This window comes from Neodiprion lecontei, chromosome 7 (genome assembly GCF_021901455.1).
Source record: "Neodiprion lecontei isolate iyNeoLeco1 chromosome 7, iyNeoLeco1.1, whole genome shotgun sequence".
Lineage (NCBI taxonomy): Eukaryota > Metazoa > Arthropoda > Insecta > Hymenoptera > Diprionidae > Neodiprion > Neodiprion lecontei.
Window position 1 is genome coordinate 12792048 of NC_060266.1, and position 22719 is coordinate 12814766.

Consider the following 22719-nt stretch of genomic DNA (forward strand, 5'->3'; position numbering starts at 1 on the left):
ATGCTTGTGTCGTCAACTGCTTTTCTCCGAAAGTAATTAGGGATCCATACAGCATCTTGTTCTCCGCCCGCATTCAAATTTAATGACCTATCCTAAAACTGATCATAATCTAACCCCTGGTCAAAAAAATTAGTTTTTTAATAGTTACTTATCATCGTCTTGAAAATACAAATATATTTTACGAATATGATCTCAATCGGACAAATCTTTCAAAAGTCACAGAATTACTACAAACGCACATAAGAATTACATATATTAAGATTTTACAGTGAAATTTCCGATTTCAATTTCTTCTTCCGCCAATTCCGACACTCTTCATCGTTTCTTCAAATAACTTGATGATAACAACATACTTTCGGACCACTTGCATTGTTCCTCTGAAAACGAATTGTTCCTTCTTTGTATTTTTTGGTTGGAATTGACTGTCACGAGTTATATTATTTAACAGAAAGATTTAGCCTGTAGGTGGATTCTGCGTTGCCAATGTAACTGACTTAGCTAAAATATCAGGGGTCCCAGAATCACTGTTCGAAAGAGTACTAAATATTTCTCGTAAACAAAGCGTTCTGAGTCTTGATAATTACTCCCATTTCCAAAGGCACATTGAGCCTAGAGTCAATATTTTATCGTTATCATATCATATACATTAGTTCACTGAGTGAAATAAACCGTTTGATTTACCCTTAACCTACGAACATTGCTGCATTCCTCGTACTTCATATTCTTCTGAATCCTCTCAACCCGATATGCAATATGAGATACGGGTTTACTCCTGAGTATCCGAATACACTCAAATCGAGATCGAACAACTTTATATCACGTCTGGCGGAGATTCGACGGTAAGTAGATAAGCAAGGCCGGTTCTGGATAGAAACACCTTCTTTACCGACCAAGCCGACCAGTCCACCTATAGTTTGCCCCAGGCGAAAAATAATATTTTCCACGTACTTCGAATACATAACCAGGTGACGTAACCATGTGACGTTACCGGCTGATGTGCCCACGGCGGTCATTTTGAAAATAGCGGTCATTTCGACGGCAGCCATTTTGATTTTTTTGATGGCGGCCATTTTGATTTTTTCGATGGCGGCAATTTTTATTTTGTGATGGCGGCCATTTTGACGGCGGCCATTTTTGATGGCGGCAATTTTGATTTTTTGATGGCGGCCATTTTGATGGCGGCCATGATTTTTTTGATGGCGGCAATTTTGATTTTGTGATGGCGGCCATTTTGACGGCGGCCATGATTTTTTTTTGATGGCGGCAATTTTGATTTTGTGATGGCGGCCATTTTGACGGCGGCCATGATTTTTTTTGATGGCGGCAATTTTGATATTGTGATGACGGCCATTTTGACGGCGGCCATGATTTTTTTTGATATATAACCAATAGTTTGCCTCAGGCGAAAAATAATATTTTCCACGTACTTCGAATACATTCTTTTACGTTAATCGACCGGATGGTGACATCGAAATTAGATAGACAGGGAATGCCGATGACGATCCGTAAACTTTCACGCTAATAGTTTACCCCCAGGGCGAAAATTTCACATTCGAAAAAAATATTAATAGAATTTATTGTATCGGAATCGTCCGACGGTGAGCGGCATGCGGTCAAAGGATTTCGGTGCGACGTTGACTTTGAGACAAACAATTCTCGGAATCGTCCGACGAAAACAATACTCGGAATCGTTCGACGAGTTTCGACTTGACGGCGAGCGGTCTGCGGACAACGGATTGCGGTGCGACGTTAAATTCTGGAAGGTTCTGAAATAAACTCTTAACTAGCGGGACAGAGGTGGAAAATATTATTTTTCACCTAGAGCAAACTATTAGCGTGAAAGTTTTACGAATCGCCATCAACATCCCCAGCTTTACTTAAAATTAGTACCCATAAAAGAGACCGGGTCAGCGTAGAGCGATCATTCTAGAGGAAGCTTCGCAACTCTATCTTTGTCAAGTGTGTGTGATCAAAAGAAGAAGAAGAAACATGGATTCCGAAAAGTGTTTGAAATTAATACAAATTATGGAAACGGCGTTCAAGATTTTATCTGAAAAATCGTCACCGGCAGAAATTGCAAAATGAATTCGATTCGGAACCCAAAATACCAGGCTTTTGAATAAAATCTTACGCAACAACGCCTCAACGATCGGGGAGAAGACAAGAATTTTCACTACAATTGGAATTCTGAAATCGTTGACAGTCAAATTTCAACAATTTCAAAAAGTGGGTGACGGATTACGAAGCCGACGTAGAAGCGATCGAGTACGGTGGGAAGATTTGGAGACAGCTTTCGAGAGTCGAATTCGAACGGGAGCCATTATCAATCTGTGGCATAAAGATTTGAACAGGTTTTTGGAAGATGCGAAACACCTCGTCGTTGCAAGACTGAAGAAAATGCTACGAAAAGTGGGAAGTTTAAGAGCAAACTATGTCTTGTGTTGTAAATTCAACATAACGAAAAACGCTGAACATGTTGAGGAAATGAAATATTTTAACACCAGAAACCAAATCATCCTCCAGCCAGCTGACATACACGGGTGGTTCGAAGAGAACGTAAAGCAAAAAGTGCTGGCCAAGGTGGAAGATTTTCAAGAGAGAGACTCTGGTTGGTCGCTGACCGAAATAATCAATTTGACTGTAAATATCAACAAGTACGTGCCACTGCGAGGCGGTGTGTTCACATACACACCACTACCCAAAGATATTGAAGATAAGAAGGCTGTCGTCAACATCCGCAACGGAGACGCGTATTGCTTCTTCTGGTCGGTCACCGCAGCCCTCTTTCCAGCCAACAACAATCCCAGCGAAATCACTTCGTATCCACATTTCAGCTCAGTGCTACAATACAGAGGTTTGCATTTTCCAATGTCTTTAGACCAGATTCCAAAATTTGAGAAACTTAACAAACTCTCAATTAACGTTTACGGTATAGATAGTGCGGAAAAACAAAAGCGTAGTGAAATTGTACCCATTCATTTGAGTCGAAACAAATCTGATAAGCCTACAATCCATCTTTTAGTAATAGAGTCTGAAAACGACGACGATGACGATGATAGTACGGAAAATATTGAAAAGAATGTAACACATCATTTTGCATGGATTCGGAATTTATCGCGGTTGACAAGTTCCCAAATTTCCAAACGCTCGCATCAGACGTGGTTGTGCGAGAGGTGTCTGGCTCATTTTAATTTCGAAAGTTGTTTGATCAAGCACCAAGTTGATTGCATGAATTTGAATAAAACCAAAGTTATCTTACCAACAGAAGAGGACAAGATTCTCAAATTTAAAAATTTCAAGCACAAAGAAACCATTCCGTTCTGCGTTTACGCAGATCTAGAATGTTTACTGCAGCCCACACATGAAAGTTTTGGGGAAAATAGAACAATTTATCAGAAGCATCTTCCGTATAGTATAGCTTACTATCTGCATTGTGCGTTTGACGATTCGCTTTCAAAATTCAAAATTAATCGCGGAGAAACTTGCATCCAATGGTTTGTGAACGAGTTAAAGGAATTGGCACTTTCGTTGAAGGGATATTACAAGACTGTTGTACCGACGGAACCACTAAATTTCAATCAGATCAACGAATTTGATTTATCGACAGTCTGTCATATTTGTGAAAAACCGTTTACGCCCACAGACGTGAAACATCGGGATCACTGTCATTTCACGGGAAAGTACCGTGGTGCTGCTCACCGCAGCTGTAATCTAAATTACCAAAATTCGCACACCATCCCAGTGATATTCCACAATCTTTCGGGTTACGATTCGCATTTTCTGATCAAAGCCCTGGGTACGTCATTCGAAGGTACTGTTAAACTATTACCTGTCAACAAAGAAAAGTACATTTCCTTCACTAAATTCGTTAAGGGAACGAATGTAACGTTCCGTTTCATAGATTCGTACCGTTTCATGCCTAGCAGCCTCGATAAATTATCATCGTATCTGGACGATTGCCGAAAAACAATAACACGTAAATTCTGCAGTAGCTTGAACAAATTTCGGTTATTGACTAGGAAAGGTGTCTTCCCGTACGAATACATAGGCAGTTGGGAGAAGCTCGAGGAGAAACATTTACCAGCCAAAGAACAGTTTTATTCAAAATTGAACGACCGGAATATATCAGACGAGGATTACGCACACGCGTGCGACGTATGGCAAACTTTTAACGTCCACACTTTGGGAGAGTATTCGGGCTTGTATTTACAGACGGACGTGTTTCTACTGGCTGACGTTTTTCAAAATTTTCGACAGAATTGTTGGACGACGTACAAACTGGATCCGTTACATTACTACACAGCGCCCGGTCTGTCGTTTGATGCAATGTTAAAATGTACAGGCATCGAACTCGAGCTTCTCACCGACATAGACATGGTTATGTTTATCGAAAAAGGTATTCGTGGTGGTGTATCACAGTGTTCGAACAGATATGCAAAGGCCAACAACAGGTACATGGGAGAGGAATTCGATCCTGAGATCGAAGAATCTTATCTCATGTACTTTGACGTTAATAATTTGTACGGTGCAGCTATGAGCTTTGCTCTGCCATACAGTTCCTTCGAATGGGTATCAGACTTCAGACAATGCGACGTTCTTACCATCTCGGACGATGCAGAGTTTGGTTACGTGCTGGAGGTAGATTTGGAATATCCTGCGGAACTGCATGAAACTCATAAGGATTTACCATTGTGTCCGGAGCACTATGTACCTCCGATTTCGACCAATAAACAGCCAAAATTGACGCCCACGCTATTTTCCAAGAAAAACTACGTTGTTCACTACAGCGTTTTGAAACAATGCTTACAATTAGGCTTAAAATTACTTCAAATTCACAGAGTTCTCAAATTCAGGCAAACCCCGTGGCTCAAAAAATATATAGATTTGAATACCGATTTGCGAAAAAAATCTGACAACGAATTTGAGAAAAATTTTTACAAGCTAATGAACAACGCAGTTTTCGGCAAAACTATGGAAAACGTGCGAAAGTACAGAGATGTTCGATTGATCACCGGATGGGATGGACGGTACGGTGCGAGAGCTACCATAGCCAAGCCTAATTTTCACAGCTGCACCGTTTTCGACAAAGAGATGGTTATCGTCGAAATGAATAAGACGAAAGTCAAATTGAATAAACCATTGTATGCAGGTTACTCCATCCTGGATCCATCTGAAACATACATCTATGATTTTCATTACAATTACATTAAGCAGAAATTTGGCAACAGAGCAAAATTAATGTACACGGATACCGACAGTTTGATTTACAATTTTACCGTCCCTGACATATACGAACACATGAAGGAGGACTTGCACAAATTTGACACGTCGGATTATCCTCTTGACAACGTTTACGGAATACCTCGAGCAAACAAAAAAGTCCTCGGCTTGATGAAAGACGAGAATAACGGGAAAATCATGTCGGAATTTGTAGGGTTACGAGCTAAATTGTACGCATTCCGAGTCTTGGGAGATGAAAAAGACAACAAACATGCCAAAGGTATTAGAGGATCAGCGTTGAGAAAAATAACCTTCAACGATTATTTGGACTGTGCGTTGAAACGTGAAAATCTATCCTCAAATCAGCATTTGATCATGAGTCGAAAGCATGAGGTATATACCGCAGAACAGCAGAAAGTAGCACTGAGCTGGAATGACGACAAGCGGATCGTGTTTCAAAACACGGCCGATACGCTTCCGTGGGGTTACAAGCCTGCACCGTAGCTTTATAAATTACTGTAATCTGTGTAGGACTTAATTTATAACTGTACCATGATGTATTATTATGTAGAGCTTAATTTTTTCAACTGTACCATGATGTATTATTATGTAGGATGGTTAATAAGAACGCTCCGAAGTATAAAAAAATTTGTACAACGATGCATATGTCGGTTGATTGTCTGAAAAACAAGGATGCATACTTGTCATGTGTCGGGTATAAAATAAAGAGACACACACGTTTTTACAAAAAAATTCATTTATTCAAAAGTTACATGTCCGATTCATTTATCCAACTGTTGTGTGTATTGTCAAAACCTAACCATTTAACGTATATTTTTCTTCCACGCTTCTTGAGCACCTTCTCCACCAGATAGATATCCGGGTGCTTAACCTTGAGGCGCTCTTGTTCGTAGAAACCACCAGCGATGGGTTGATCTCGGTAGTCTTTGAGCTTGTACGTCACAGGATGAGTATTTTCCACTCGACTTATCGTGAATATTTCAGTCGTCCAATTGGGAGTGTAACCTTTCTCGAAGACATTTTTGAATTTGCTGATTCGAACTTTGTCGCCAGATTTGAATTTTGCCGATATGGTAGGTATCGTTCGAAGCCCTCCGTACGCCTGACGTAATAACAGCCTTTCGTTTGCAACGGTGACATCCGACGGTTTCATTCTTATGGTTCGGTGTTTGGTGTTGTTGTAAGCCGAAACCAAATCAGATAAGATATCGAGCCACTTGAAGCTTCCTCGCATGCTGAACCGTGTCCACATTTTATCTTTCAACGTGCGATTGAAACGTTCACAGATCGAAGCCTTCAAATTACTGTACGTGGAGTAAAGTTTGATTCCGTAGCGTGTCATAAGCGATTCGAATTTCAAGTTGTAAAATTCCGTTCCTCTGTCGACGTGTAAATTTTTCGGCACCCGTCCTTCGACAAGCACAGATTCCATTGCCTTTGTAACATCATCTTCAGACTCGCTCTTTATCGGTACAGCCCACGCATACTTTGAAAAGATATCAATGACTGTGAGCATGTACTTGTAACCTTTGTTTTGTCTAGCGTACGACGTCATATCAACAAGATCCGCCTGCCAGGTCTCGTCGATGCCGCGCACGTCTACACGTCGACGTGGGTAATTCCGGCGTGCAGGTTTATGCAGTTCCGTCACCAGTGCTTGCTTTTTCTCGTTCATATTCCAACGCTATTAATCTGGTGTCCAATTTGGAAATGATTTCCGCGTTTCGAATCGACAAGTCTCTGTCTGTTTTAAAGTCTGTGTAGAAGGTATCCAAGGCTTTCTCCATGGTGATCTCCAAAGCTTTGATTATTTGATCGAGGTTGTCGATTTGTTTTCGCAGCACGCTGAATTTTCGTCTCAAGATTTTTAAAGTTACAGCATTGTTCGGTGCTGTGGGTTCTGCGATGTTGCACAGTCTCTTGTTCCGTATATCGTAATGCCCATCCGCTGTTATTCCAAACCCGACACCCGGAGGACCGCGAGTGCTCGCAGCTGTGTTTTTATTCAGCTGACGTCCAAACACGTCGATGCTCATCTCGTAAATGATTGCAGAGTCGACGAGAATTGGCTAATAAATGATTCCGGCTTCCCGCAATTCTTCCAGAATCGACATAATTTCATTGTTGTGACTTGTATCCCCAGCTGCTTGAGATGCCAGGTGTAAACGAAGACGTTCCACCAGCTCGTTAGCGTCGTCCCAGAAAATATAATCTGTTTTAACACCTTGTCGAGTAACCCAAGCCTGAGGTAGCAGAACACCTCAGCCCGTACGCTTCGACATCTGTGACAACGGTGATACGTCTTTGCCTGACGTAGAAATATTCAGCAGCTCAGCAATTAAATGTTTGAATTTGACGCTCTGAGCGTTTCGGATAGGCTCGGTGGCGCTATAGTACTTTCTGTGAGCATTTGTTGCGTGAAGGATATTTCTGTAATTCTCCCTGTCGTTGCGGGTAACGTGAGCGCTGTTGGGCATCGTTTTAAACAGCAGCTCCAGCATTCCTTGAGTTTTCGGATAGAGCGTGTCGCCTATGCGAACGGAATCGCGCTCGAAGCTTATCGGTGAATCACCAACCATCAGCCCGGCAGTAGAAAGACTCCGTACCCCGTACACGGTATCCAACTCCTGCTGTCTTTGTTTATCGTTGAGCATCTCAAGATATTTATCCTCTGATCTCACCGACGATTCCGTGACGGTTTGATCCTCTTCCTCTGCAGTTGCAAAAGAATCTTCCATTTCATTCTTCGACTCATCCTTCGTTTCAGTTTTGAGTTCTTCCTTCACCTCTTCCTTGACAAGTTTCGTGCCTCGAGAAACATTGACTAATTCCTGCAGCGGGGTTACCACAGGTTTGAAGACATCCTTCATTGTTTCCTGCAGCGACTCTTTTCCCGTCTTGAGGATTCTGTGCTTACGACGAATCGCATTACTCGCTTGAGCGATACGATGCAAGAATTCTTTTTCCTTACGAATTTCCTGCATGTTGACACAACTAGTTCTGGAAAGCTACTGTTCCGTCGTCTTCGAAGATCGTGTATTTTATTCTTTTGTCATGTTTATGAAATTGTCAAAACCTCTCCTATACCGACCATTACCGAGCTCTCTATCCTTGTCGATCACTACGAACCCATATTTGTCACCGTTCCAGCACGCCGCACACAAGTCTTTGAACTCTACGTACGACATATCGGTGTTCACATGATCGTTGTACACATGTCTCAGATTCATCTCGTCTTGTTTGAATAAGACCAGCAAGTTGGTGTTGTCGCGCACGAGATGCCTAGGGATTCGAGCGTACGTCTGACAAAGATAGAAACAGTCTACGTCGTGATGTCTGCCCATACAAAAGTACGCGCGTATGTTATCCTGCTTTTCGCACGCTACGTCATCGAATATCATGATCGAGTTAGGTTGCGTCTCGTTCGGTGCAATGACGTGCTCATGCTCGTTAAAGGGGTAATACTCAACACCGTCGACATTTTCGAGCACTTGACTCAGAAACTTGTATTTCGGCTGATTGAGAGATTTTGAGTAAACGTACAGGTTTTCGAACCTCAAACCGTTCGGATGCGTTATAAGCGCAAATAATGCGTTGGTTTTGCCACGGTTGGATGGTCCGCAGAATACCGCACGTACACTAGTCGGTAACAATTCGCCATTACGTTTTTTCCGTTTTGTACTCTGCTGCGTAAATTTGTCAAAATTCATCACGGGCAGCTTGGCCGATTGTGTCTCGAACCTCATCTCAAACGTGACTGGCCGGATTTTTCCATAAATGCATCGTTTATAACAACTTTCTCTCAGTCGCGGAGCGGACATGATTGTGCACACACGTGATCGTAAGCGATCGTCAAAAAAGCGATCAAGTGGGAAAGGTTTGGTAAATAGCATTATCAACAAACTTCCGATCGAGTTGCATGGTCCCGGTTACCAGTACTGCGGTCCTGGCACCAAGTTGTCGAAAAGACTCGCGAGAGGCGATTCCGGTATCAATCCTCTCGATGCAGCGTGTAAGGAACACGATATAGCGTATTCGAAAAGTCGTGAGAACCTTGAAGCTAGAAGCGTTGCGGATGAAATATTAGCCGAAAAAGCCTGGAAACGGGTTCTCGCAACGGACGCAAATTTGGGTGAGAAGGCAGCCGCTTGGGCTGTAGCTAACATGATGAAGGTGAAAACAAAGTTAGGCATGGGGTGTCGAAAACCTAAGAACGTTTTCTTGAACAAAATCATACGAGCGGCAAAACAGTCTATGATTCCAAGCTATGACGCGAAAACGAGCATCAAGTCTGCACTCAAAGGTGCTCGAGAAGCTGTGAAAAAAGAAGGTGGTAAACATAAAGTTCGATGATCGCGCGTTCTACCGGTACCCTCAAAAGTTGAAGGATTTCTACCTTTTCTCATACCGATTTTTGCCAGTCTCAGCGCTACGGGTGCTTTAGCGGGAGGTGCTGCGGGTATAGCAAAGGCTGTAAACGATGCGAGCGCGGCTAAACGAGAATTGGAGGAAAGCAAACGGCATAACATAACGATGGAAGCGATCGCCTTAGGTAAAGGTCTCCATCTCAAACCTTACAAAAAGGGTTTCAGTCTTCATCTTTCAAAAAACTAAATGTCAAGCTACCACGCCGAGCGTTGACCAACTGGGATTTGCTGAAGTATGCAAAAATCATGAAAATTCCATACTTCCGAGGTGTCTTTATGCGCAACGAAATGCCCAAAACCGGTCCGCGTAAAAACGAGACAGCTGTAGTCAATCTCGACAATAAAGATGGTCCTGGGACACACTGGGTTGCGTATAAGAAACGCGGCAGCGATGTAGTTTACTTCGACAGTTTCGGTCATCTTCAACCGCCGTTAGACCTCGTGAAATATCTCGGTGTTGGTAGCGTTAAGTACAACGACGAAAGGTATCAAGATGACGGTACATTCGATTGCGGACACTTGTGTCTGAAATTTCTAAGCGATAAGCTATATCAACATGACACGTAATTTAATAACGTCAGTCGAGCACTCGCAGTCATGGATGATTCGTTTACATTAACGATATCGGGAACGTCGTCGATTCTCGAAGCGCAATATTTTCCTCCGATCGATTTTGCTCTGAACAAAAATTATGTTCTCGGTCTCGTTGAACTGTTAACCTCCAATTCCATTCCCAACGTCGATGTCGGTCGCAATAAAATTTACGTCGCCGACAAGGTAGTCACTATATCCACCGGCAGCTACGAAATTGAGGATATTGAGAAGTATGTTCAAGACGCGTTAAAAAATACCGACATTGAAATCAGCATAAAGCCTAACAATAATACGTTACGCAGTGAAATCAAATGTAACCATATCGTAGATTTGGAACCTGAGGATTCTATTGGTCAGCTTCTCGGATTTACACCGCGCGTATTGGCAGCTAACCAAACTCACCATTCGGATATGCCTGTAACTATTCTCAAGGTCAACGCGTTGCAAGTCGAATGCAGCATTACAACGGGTGCCTACGTCAATGGACATAAAGTGCATACTGTTCACGAATTTTTCCCTATCGTTCCACCGGGACATAAGATCGTGGAAGTACCGTCGCACGTCATTTACCTTCCGATCACCGTCAAGACCATAGATCACGTACAGCTTCGGTTAGTCGATCAAGACGGAGATCTGGTTAATTTTCGCGGAGAAGTTATAACTGTGAGACTGCACATCAAATCGTAATAAAAGATGGGTATTGTATATAACAGATTGACCAAAAAGAGTTACATCAGTAAGTCAGCATGTCCCGATCAAGTCAGTCATCGATTTATTCCCGAACCGCTAACACGTCGAAACGTGGAGTTCCTGATAGCTCTGGGTCTAAAGCTGACAACTTTTGGAAAAGGAATTTCCGACAAATAAAACTGCGATTCTGCTGTTTCGTTGTATGCTACGTACCATGGAGGAGGAAATCTTGAGCATTCAAACACCTGTCGTCTTTGACGAATCAATCGCACACCAAGAAATACACGCACACAAACCGTACGCATCGTCAACTTTCAACAACAGCGATGAGATTCGAATCACCGTTCAGCATCAGGATTTATGCGTATTACCGAGCAAGAGTTCGCTGCATATCTCTGGAAAATTGCTCAAATCGGACGGCACCGCAGCAGCGATCACAACTTTGGTCAATAACGCCATCTGCCATTTGTTCGAGGATGTACGGTACGAACTCAACGCCGTAGAGATTGATAAATGTAAAAACGTTGGTCTGACCAGCTTGCTGAAAGGTTTCGCTTCGCTCAACCCTGGTCAAAGTTGGCTTATGGAAAATGCTGGGTGGCTCGATGTTCAGGAAACGAAAAAATTAACTGATGCCGATGGTAACTTTGACGTAGTTATTCCCTTGAGCATGATATTGGGCTTCGCTGAAGACTATCGCAAGATCGTCGTTAACGCGAAACACGAGCTGATTCTTACAAGATCAAAAAGTGATTTGAATGCGATCGTTCAAAATCAAGACGAAGACTTTAGAATCGTGATCGATCAGGTGGAATGGTTAGTACCCTACGTGAATCTCTCGGATCAACGAAAAATCGCACTGTTGAATTTCATTGAGAAAGATACACCAGTCTCCATGAGCTTCCGCAGTTGGGAGTTGTACGAATATCCTTTGCTACCGGCAACCACGAAACACGTTTGGACTGTGAAAACGTCCACCCATTTGGAAAAACCGCGACTTGTCATGCTCGGTTTTCAAACGAATCGAAAAAACAAAGCCGGCAAAAATGCCAGTCATCTTGATCACTGTAACATTACTGACGTCAAGCTCTTCTTGAATTCCGAGTATTATCCGTACGGTAACCTGAACTTGGACATGAGTCACAATCGCTTTGCATTACTGTACGAGATGTACGCAAACTTTCAAGCCACCTATTACGGCAAAGAACCCGAGCCTCTGTTGACGAAGAGCGAATTTCTACAGTACGAACCTTTGATTTTCATCGACTGTTCGAAACAAAACGAGGCTCTGAAATCTGGACCGGTAGATATTCGTATAGAATTTGAGGCGAAGAATAACTTTCCTACCGGTACATCTGCCCACTGCTTGATTTTACATGATCGTATAATTGAATATAATCCGCTGAGTGGCGGGGTGAGAAAATTGGTATAAAAACCTTGAACGTTGTGACAATCGATTCAGTATTTTTTTCACGATGGAGTTCATAGTCGACGTACAAGGATTCAGAAGACCGGGTTCCGGTTTTACACCAAAAGAGTTGGCAGTAGTGTCACTCGACCAAGAGGCCAACCCGTCAACTTTTTTCTTCGAACCTCCGTACGATTGGAATTGTTTACTTGCTCCGTTCAAAAGCGACAATTTGTGGCTGTCACGGAATTATCATGGACTATCCTGGGAAGGTGGTGATTTACCTTTCGAGAAGCTCGACTTCACCATCGAATGTATGCCGCTGCGTGAGGCTTCAACAGTTTACGTAAAAGGTTTGGAGAAGAAAAGTTGGCTGCAGAAACTTCTGGGTGAAAAAGTTGAAGTCGTTGAAATGATGGATTTGAGTTGTCCGTCGTTGCAGAAGTCGAATAAAATGTCGGACACGAATTCAAACTGTACGCATCACGCTATATTACGTCCAAACTGTGCAGCCCAAAACGTATTGTTACTGCGAAATTTTTTACTCAAACACAAAAGACAATCGGTATCTCCTCTATTGTCTAAAGCATGGGTGCGATACCGTTGAGTAAGAACATTCATAAATTAGCATTACGAATTTCATGTAAAACTGTAATCTTGAGTTGTTTTTTTTCAATTAAATATTTTGCATCGTCAATAACAACCGTTTTATTCAGAACCTCTGTCCTGCTAGTTAAGAGTTTATTTCAGAACCTTCCAGAATTCAACGTCGAGACTCATCAGTCTTACACGACACATGCAAGTCAAAAGGTCATCAAAGTTCTGCAAATATCAGCTTTAAAGTCATGGCTGCTGAAACATACTCAAATATCGTCAAAACGATGGAGAACGCACGGGATCGAAATCGCAATCGCTGCTTTTCTCTGTTTCAGATCATTAGTGGACTAAAAGGTTGAAGAGAACAAAAAAAAAATGTATACGCATTTTTTGTTCCAGCCTTTTATATCCGTATTCCTTGAGAAACTTCTAGAAGCTACCGAAATGTTGTGTCATCGATTGTACGTCAGAACCTTCCAGAATTCAACGTCGCACCGAAATCCTTTGACCGCATGCCGCTCACCGTCGGACGATTCCGATACAATAAATTCTATTAATATTTTTTTCGAATGTGAAATTTTCGCCCTGGGGGTAAACTATTAGCGTGAAAGTTTACGGATCGTCATCGGCATTCCCTGTCTATCTAATTGCGATGTCACCATCCGGTCGATTAACGTAAAAGAATGTATTCGAAGTACGTGGAAAATATTATTTTTCGCCTGAGGCAAACTATTGGTTATATATCAAAAAAAATCATGGCCGCCGTCAAAATGGCCGCCATCACAAAATCAAAATTGCCGCCATCAAAAAAATCATGGCCGCCGTCAAAATGGCCGCTATCAAAAAATCAAAATTGCCGCCATCAAAAAATCAAAATTGCCGCCATCAAAAATGGCCGCCGTCAAAATGGCCGCCATCACAAAATCAAAATTGCCGCCATCGAAAAAATCAAAATGGCCGCCATCAAAAAAATCAAAATGGCTGCCGTCGAAATGACCGCTATTTTCAAAATGACCGCCGTGGGCACATCAGCCGGTAACGTCACATGGTTACGTCACCTGGTTATGTATTCGAAGTACGTGGAAAATATTATTTTTCGCCTGGGGCAAACTATAGGCTGACTGGTCGGCTTGGTCGGTATAGAAGGTGTTTCTATCCAGAACCGGCCTTGCTTATCTACTACGGTAACATAAAAATCTTAAGATGAATGATAAAGTCAAGGTTTGAAACGTGAAACTTAAGAAAAGAGAATTTGGAAACACAAAATCCCCACGCGAATAATTTCTTTCCTGACAATTTTGAAAAGTTTACATTTTTGTTTCGATTTGTCAATACTTAAATTATATTGTTGTTTACTTGGTTCGAGGATAGTATATTATTTACAGATTGCCTAATATAAATCAAAATAAGGTTAATTTGTCTTTCTACAAAACATAGGTTTGATAATTATAACCTTTCTTTACCCTCCCCAAGCTAGTCGCTTGTGGGTGCATACTCAAAAGGATATGGTAGGTTTGGAAGTAATTATTATTATTATTATTATTATCATCAATAATGACCAAATATTTTCATCGTACTTGATAGCAGTCCTAGTAATTGAATTGCTTTGTACAGTCATGAATCATAAGATGATCACTGCTATTCTTGTAAGTTCCTTTCTATAATATTCAGATCAATGAATTACAACGTTTTTCATTAGGCTCATTCTTCCAGTGAACTGTACATCCTTTCATTTTTTATTCGTTGGAAATCCTACTACGAATTTCATCTATCCACGTAAAGAAAGTCTCTTGAGTTGAGTTTCGAATCGTGTTTCTCAGGCGACATGGCGATGCAGCGTATGTCGGCGGAAAGTCGCTTCCCGTGTGCAGCCAGTCGTGACCCAAGAGTCGACGGATTCGCTCCTAGACGTTCCGGTTTTGGAGGCGCTCCAGAGAAGGCACAGTGACGCTAGACTTGGCTGTCAGACCGGGAGCAACGTCGGAGGCATCAGTAGCGGTTTGGCACCACCAAGAAGTCCAGAGTTAAGACGACACTCGGACGTATCGCCGGCTAGTCTTAAAGAACTCGAGAAGGTAGGTGACCCGATTCAAGATTCTGGTGACAAATTTTTCGTCTGAAACTCGATGCAAGCTGCAGGTTTGATCGGAATATTTATAACAAGTATTCTGAGATTGATCTCAATTGATTTTTACAAATTGAAGTGATGTGAAGTTACTTAAAGTCGAGTGAAGTTACTTCCGTTACGTAAACTCATTCAAAGCTGTTTAAAAAAAAAATTTTAGGAGGTTGTCTGGTCGAAATTCATGACCACAGTAATTTTATTACGATATAGGTTTGACATATTTTTGGCGACTTTAGTACCGTATGTAGATTGTAGCCATCAATCGAAGATCGTTCTATTTGTATCTTCATCCTTTACGTGTAAATAAGTGCCTAGCCACAATTAACACAAAAGTGATTGGTTGGCTTTGAGCAGTATAAAATTTTATTTTCAAGTAATTGAGTGTGCAAAAACTGCAGTTCTATTTAACGCAGTAGACATTCTTTGGATCGCATCAATAACGGAATGAACTTCTAGTAATAAAAACAATTGAAACGCTTTTCATGGTTGGCCAAGGACAGTGCACCATCCATAAACGGCAACCCTATTCTATTCGTGAATTACGAAAGGTTTTTTTGAAAATACAGATATGGAAAATATGGGAAATATAAACAGAAGCCTAGATATTGGTACTTCGTTTTAACCCGCTTGAAGTGAGTTGAAAATTTCGTAAAAGGTCACAATTTCAATCTGCATGATAAATCATTTTATTCAGAAGACTTTTACCTTAAATTCACTGAAAGGCTTTTGTTATGTTATAAAAGTTGAATATCTTATTTCATAACGTATTGCATTGATATTAATTATGATCACTAAATAGCAATGCAAGCTGTCTGCTGGAAAAAAATCTGTTCAAGTACCTGAGCGGGTTCACATCACTTCACTGAAAACAAAAAAAAACCGTCAAGTTACGGATCTTTGCACCATTCAACATATCCGTAATAATATGTAAAAGAAAGAAAGTACCATTTCAAGTATTTTGAATTTTTTTTTAAAATGGTGGAGTTAGAGCTATGTGAATTTTTGTAAATCACTGTTGCACCGCTATGTTCGCAAATTTATATCTCCGAAAGTATTCATCGGAGCGAACTGATCCTGCAATCGTTCTCTTCGTAAAAGAATGCGCATCGATACAAAGAATTTTATTTAGAAAAAAAAATAATTTCTTTTAATCTTTTTTCGGTGTTTTTTTTTCTTTTTGATTTCGCTGCCAATTCCGCGGGACTCGCAACTATTCACAGAGACATTTTTTTTCAGATACCTGTATCCTTCCATCAATCCTGAAAAAAATCTATGGAGAGAATACCTGGGCAGGAGAAAAAAAAAGAATCGTCTCGTCGCGCGCCGATCCACGTCAGCGTTACTCCCGCGAACTCGCTGTGTTGCGTATAGTGTAGTCAAATTTCATTTGATGCTCTTCTACTTACCCGGGCTATACATTCTACGAAAATAGTTATACAATCATCTTAGCCCTTCCGTATCCGTCTACTGGGCATCCTTTCTCGGAGTTATACATACCTGTTCTGAGAATTCCAGTACGGTTATGGTTCGTTGAATACACCTGTGCTGGAATTGCGTTTGATTCTATTTCACTCGGTTTGTGCTATGTGACTAATGGATCTTTTGCAATATTTTGGTGGCTCTGAAAAGGAATGATATTTTTAACGATGATTTGCAAGATAACGCTTATTAGGACACCTCTATTTAAAATTGATTCATAATTTTCGTCGAACCAAATTTTTCTGATGCGGCAGATAATTTTGTTTTGACGAGTTTATGAAATACTGGAATTACCGCATGTAATTTCAGAGTGCTACGAACTGTCAAGGCTTTATCGAATCGATTTTGTAAAATAGATTCTTCCGCTTGATGTTCTGCAGACCTACAGTACGCAAAAGATATGCTCCGAAAATAAGAACATGCCGAATTATATAGATTCAGCGGTGTTTGAATAGGATTGGTGTTGGGATTATGGATGTTGGTGTGATTAATTTTAATCAAATAATCAAAGATTTATTTTAGGAAGATTGTTCTTTTTATTCAAAATAGAGTGTCGAAGGTATGTCTTTCTCAACTGAAGGATCAGAGTGAACTGACAGAGTGAACTGGCTCCTTGGAGCCATACCACTGCAGCTGTATTGTTAAAAATATATATTTCAAGGGTCTATACCATGTGCAAAATTATACCTGGTTATATGGCTCTGTTCGAGTGCTCCCATCCTTACTTCCAGAAAACCATAAAAGCAATCGCTACAGGGCTGACAATGTGTTTACCAGATGTTGCAAAAAGTGAAAACTTTCACTTTTAAAACATATAGACAAAACTTAAATATGAGAAATATAATATCACAAAAGAGAGAAACTTTTCTAGACGAACTCAATATTTCAACAATTGGAATTGCCAATTAGTTGTAAACTCCTACGTGAAGCTAATCTCTTAACAGCTCCACCAACACCATCACACGGCCCTTTTCCATGTGATGTAGCAAAAAAATGCCATTTAGCTTGGCGTTGAAAGTCTTCAAAGTGATGTGTTATGTTTACGAAATTTTTTTGTTCTTATATTGAGAAGCTGCTCCATTGGAGCAATAAATTATTTTTTCTATAGAAATCGAATTTTGAAACTTCTCTCTCATAAATTTGATGAACTTTTTCCGAAATAAATGAACTGCAACTGCATTATGTTTCAGATGCTCGGAAATTATCACGAAACTAAAATGTCACAACTGGTCGTCACCGTAACTTTTATAGTAAGCCACGATTGGATGAATAGTCGCCTATTTATTGCTCCAGTGAAACCCTTGCGTGGAATCTTGTACAACAAATGCATAATTCTCAACGAAATTGCATACTACTAAAAATTGACCAATTTTCAAGCTGTCTTTCATCTTCTGCCAATAACTACTTTGCTGCTTCGCAATGAAATCATGTGCAACCAATTTTGACAATTGATCACAGAGGTTATCTATAAAATCCTCGGACTTTTTGGTGAGTGTCTCCAAAGACGTTCGATCCACTGATATCCACCGTATATAAGTAACATCGTTGATGAACTTATTCGCAAACGCTTCCTGCAATGATGTTTCGATGATATTCTCACCAGGACAATTCGAGGATTCTCCTAAACGACACTGTAACTGTGATGGATTGCAAACGATTTGAGCTAAACAATGCTGATAGGCCGCAAAATTCACAGCTCCTTTCTCAAGTAAATCACTAATATTTGCGCCCATCGTCATCAGTTTTACATTTTGGTGATAGGTACAAACACACACGGTATGTGTGCCACTCGGTCCTGCCAAAATACATTCTTTCGGGCGCAACTCTGCAAATTTAGAAAAATCGATTTTTTTATCCGGATATCGATCACGGAACAATCGATACAATTCTCTCAGATTATTCGACATCAGATGCTCCTAAACCGATATTTTTTTACCACTTCTTTCGACGATTACGCAGCTTCTTTGACCTGGTGTTATGCGACTGACCTCACTTCGATAAAATTCTACTATGCGGATGACCAGTAGACGGATACGGAAGGGCAAAGGTGGTGGAATAACTATTTTCGTAGAATGGATGGCCCGTGTAAGTAGAAGAGCATGAAATGAAGTTTAACTCCACTTTACGCAACACAGCGAGCTCGCGAGAGTAACGCTGACGTGGATCGGCGCGCGACGAGACGATTCTTTTTTTTTCTCCCGCCCAGGTATTCTTTCCATAGATTTTTTTTTAAGAATGATGGAAAAGGATACAGGTATCTGAAAAAAAAATGTCTCCGTGAATAGTTGTGAGTACCGAGGAATTGGCAGCGAAATCGAGAAAAAAAAAACACTGAAACAAGATTAAAAGAAATTATTTTTTTTTCAAATGAAATTCTTTGTATCGATGCGCATTCTTTTACAAAGAGAATGATTGCAGGATCAGTTCGCTCCGATGAATACTTTCGGAGATATAAATTTTCGAACATAGCGATGCAACAGTGGTTTACAAAAATTCACATAGCTCTAACTCCGCCATTTTTGAAAAAATTTTATAAACCTTAAAATGCTTTTTTTTACATAGTACCATGGATATTTTGAATGGCGCAAAGATCCGTGAGTTGACGGTCTTTTTTTGAGTCAAGTGACGTGGACCCGCTCACCTAACTATGTAAAATGTGATGTTCTTAATAAAATAATTCATCGTGTAGAAGTGAAACAAAACATATCAACTGGATTTCTCATCTACATTTTCAAACAGTTAAAATGAAGCATCGATATCCAAGCTTTTGTTCACGAATGCAGTATTTCGTATTTTTGAATTCTCGATCAGAATCCTTGTAACTTAAAAATATCTAATTTGATGAATACTCATTGTCAGTCCACAAATATGTCGTAATGACGTTGATAATAAGTAACAATGTTTAGCCAACCAGCCACTTCATATCACATAGAATTAATTGAAGTAACTTGAATACTTCCTCATCGAGTATTTTCAATTTGTTGAGTCGATTGAGAACGCATTTTTAGGATAATGATCTCTGAAAGAATGCTTTGCAGAGTTGTGCAGAAGAAAAATTTCAACCATACGGGTACAGAATACCTAATTATGTGCGCATTACACACTGCTATTAATTGTTCCCATTGACCTGGCTTATTCTATCATTCTAACTTATCAGCGGCAGTTACATTCGACAGTTCAGTAGCATTTAATATTGGTTCGAGTGGTCTGTACGAAGGCGTTCTCAACATGACTAGGTTTTGACCCTACCATTCTTGGTTTGTAATTTTATTGAACGGAATTTTTTTTTTTTTGGTCTTCGTTGTATTTTTCTAACCGGTTTTTCAACTATAAATATTCATATGGTTTTATAGTTGGACCCTGTTTAATCGAATGATTATCAAAAATTAATTTTTTTTGTTTTGATCAGTTCAACATACCGGTCCTATGATGTCATTACATCTGGACTGTTAGCCTCATGTCCTTTCCATTTTCCACAATTACTCCTTATCGATTGATTCCACTTGCTAACTCTCGCACAATCCTTGTAGTAACCTTATAGTCTCTGTCCCGTTCTTCTATTTCCATCCAGCCTCAAGCTAGGACTTTATACTTTTGTTCCCCACTGTTCTGAATTTTAGTACCTTTCCGGCATCAATATTTTTGTATTTTAACTAATTCGCTTCTAATGCATCCTTCATCAGGTACAGTCTGACTCCATTATTGAACCAATTACCGTCTAATCTATCCTTCATAAAGTACACTTTCAGTCCATCATTTAACCGATTGCGGATATAGTACTTGTAAAAAAACCTTTTTCCTAGCAATGCGAAGAATCTGAACAAATTCAGGCAGGTACCTTCAACTCAAGGAAACAGATACGCAATAAATCGATGAGAAACCAGGAACCATTCGTGAGATGAAAATATTTCTTCGTTTAAAAATTTGAATACATTCAAAATCTGATGCTTGTTATTTATAAACTGTTTCTTGAACGAAAGTGCCAATTTTTAGGGTCCTATGCTGTTTGATGTAGAAGCTTATCTATGAAAAGAGAAAGAAAGTCATTTTTCATTGACGCCAGGTCTCTATTTGAGTAATCTCACATAAACATGCCTGAGTATGCTATACATATAGTTTGCATGTATTACAAGCCGAAATTAAAATGTCAGTCATAAGTTAAATGAAGTGAATTTAGGGCTGCAAAGATTTCATTAGTTGATTTTATTGTTCTGGAAGAACCCTGTAAGAGATTACCCGATTTAAATTTAAATTTAATTTACTCTGAACTCTAATGTTCGATTCGTTCAGGTTTCTCGTTTAACTCGCCACTATTTGTGCATATGATTATTTCGGGTCGTACGAACCGTCGCTATACGTGGTTGAAATAATTCTCTTTACAAAACACTTCAATTTAAAATACACATTTTGTTTAAAATAGTTAGAAAGCTTTTGTGTACCGCGGAACACGTTTACTTCTTCTTATCCAATAGTTATTAGCATTCTTCAATTTTTATTTCCCAAAGTATTCTCTCTTATAGAAACCGCCCTACTCTCGATCTCCTTCTAAGCTGCGTTATAGTTCTCAGCGGCCGTCTAAATTCTGTCATCGATCGCCATACGTGGACACTTTCGCTCCCATGATTCTACACCACTGAACCAGCTACTGCGGAACGACGTTTGGCTGTCTACATCTCGGCATCATAACTCAAGAATGGAATCGGCAATCTCTTATCTACATACTACCTTCATTCAATTGAATCATTGCGTTGTATTGAGTGCCGTGCATCCAGTCTTACATTGCATTCAATGATGATCACTAATCGAATATCATCACTTTTGTGTGCTTTCCGGCTGGAACCTCGTCTTGGCAAACTCGAAGCTGATCCTCCTCTTGCTGGCTACCCTTTAGTCTCAGATTCAATATCCAATATGCCACGTATCTAAAGGTTTTTCGACTACGGTCTCATCAGTGATGACCAGTTGGCCCTGCTACCTCACAGATCAATAGTTTCACGAAAAATTACTCATTCTCTCTAATCTAAGATTATATTGAATGAACTTTCTTTGCAATAGTTTTCGCAGTCAACCCTGGCTCCAATGACCAAAACCAGATCTACGTGCATTTTAAACACATTCATCAAGTAATAGCAAGTTCTCGATCAATTCTTAGCGTTAGGTTTTATAAAGGTCTTATTTATTCGTAAGATTGTTTACTTACGGTTGCAATAGGAATACCTGAGTTCGGAGTTTCTGAATCTAAGAGTTATCATACTATTCGATGTTTAATTTCGTTCTGGAGTTTAGAATGATTCTCTACTGTCTGAAGTTTAATTAAATTTTTTATTCTTCGATGTTAAATTACATTCCGATTTCTGTCTTACGAGATTTCTGAAGCGATGGGAGTGGGAGGAGTTTGAGAAGCAGCGCTTCATTTGTGAGCTAGGTTCTTTAATAATTCAGGACAAGACGATTGGTCTATAAGGTCAAATTGACGTGTGCTGACAGGAAATCTTGTCTATTTGCGTTTCCAGAGATAGAGGATTTTGTGAAATGCTTAGAAATTTCTTGTCTGACGCTTTTCCTGTTTCAGAATGCAGGTTTACCTTATTTGTCTCATTGGGTCTGAGATCTGTTGCAACAGTTTATTATTTGATATTTGAGACTACGCATTCTATGTGCAGGCTAATGTTGAAAGATATGCTATTCAAATGTGAACGTATATAAATACTAGGGTGGGTCAAATAAAATGACTATTTTTTTTCCCCACGACATAATAAAAAATTGATTGTATGGCATCTCAAAAAAACCCTCTGCAAGTATTAGCCCTTCATATTTAAATTAAAAGGTCCCTCATCGCAGATATGTATTTCCCATTTAAATAACATGGGAGAATTTTTTTTTGTTTAATTTGCCATTTTATGAGGCTTTCACCAACGAGGTTAGGAGAGTCTTTTTAGTATGATTCTGTAGAACTTTTGATGCTCTAGAAAAAAGCTCTCTTGTATCTAATCGATAAAAGTAACCATTCAAAAAATAATCGCTGTTAAACCTTTAATTTAAATCGATTTCAATACTGTTGAAATTATTAAGCTAAGAAATGTAATTGGTTTTGAAGTTCTTCATCATATTTATTTGAAAACAATTAGTAACATATAATTATTCTTATTGGTAACTAA

General features: G+C 40.0%; 1 protein-coding gene across 2 annotated transcripts in view; it reads left to right on the forward strand.

Annotated features, from left to right (window-relative positions):
• The window catches only part of LOC107217405 (regulating synaptic membrane exocytosis protein 1), a 1749170-nt gene that overhangs the window by 688722 nt on the left and 1037729 nt on the right, over positions 1-22719 (forward strand). For both annotated transcript variants that reach the window (XM_046745888.1, XM_046745889.1), the window contains exon 6: positions 14778-15032. In XM_046745888.1, coding sequence (XP_046601844.1) covers positions 14778-15032 — 255 coding nt within the window. The remainder of the gene's footprint in view (positions 1-14777; positions 15033-22719) is intronic.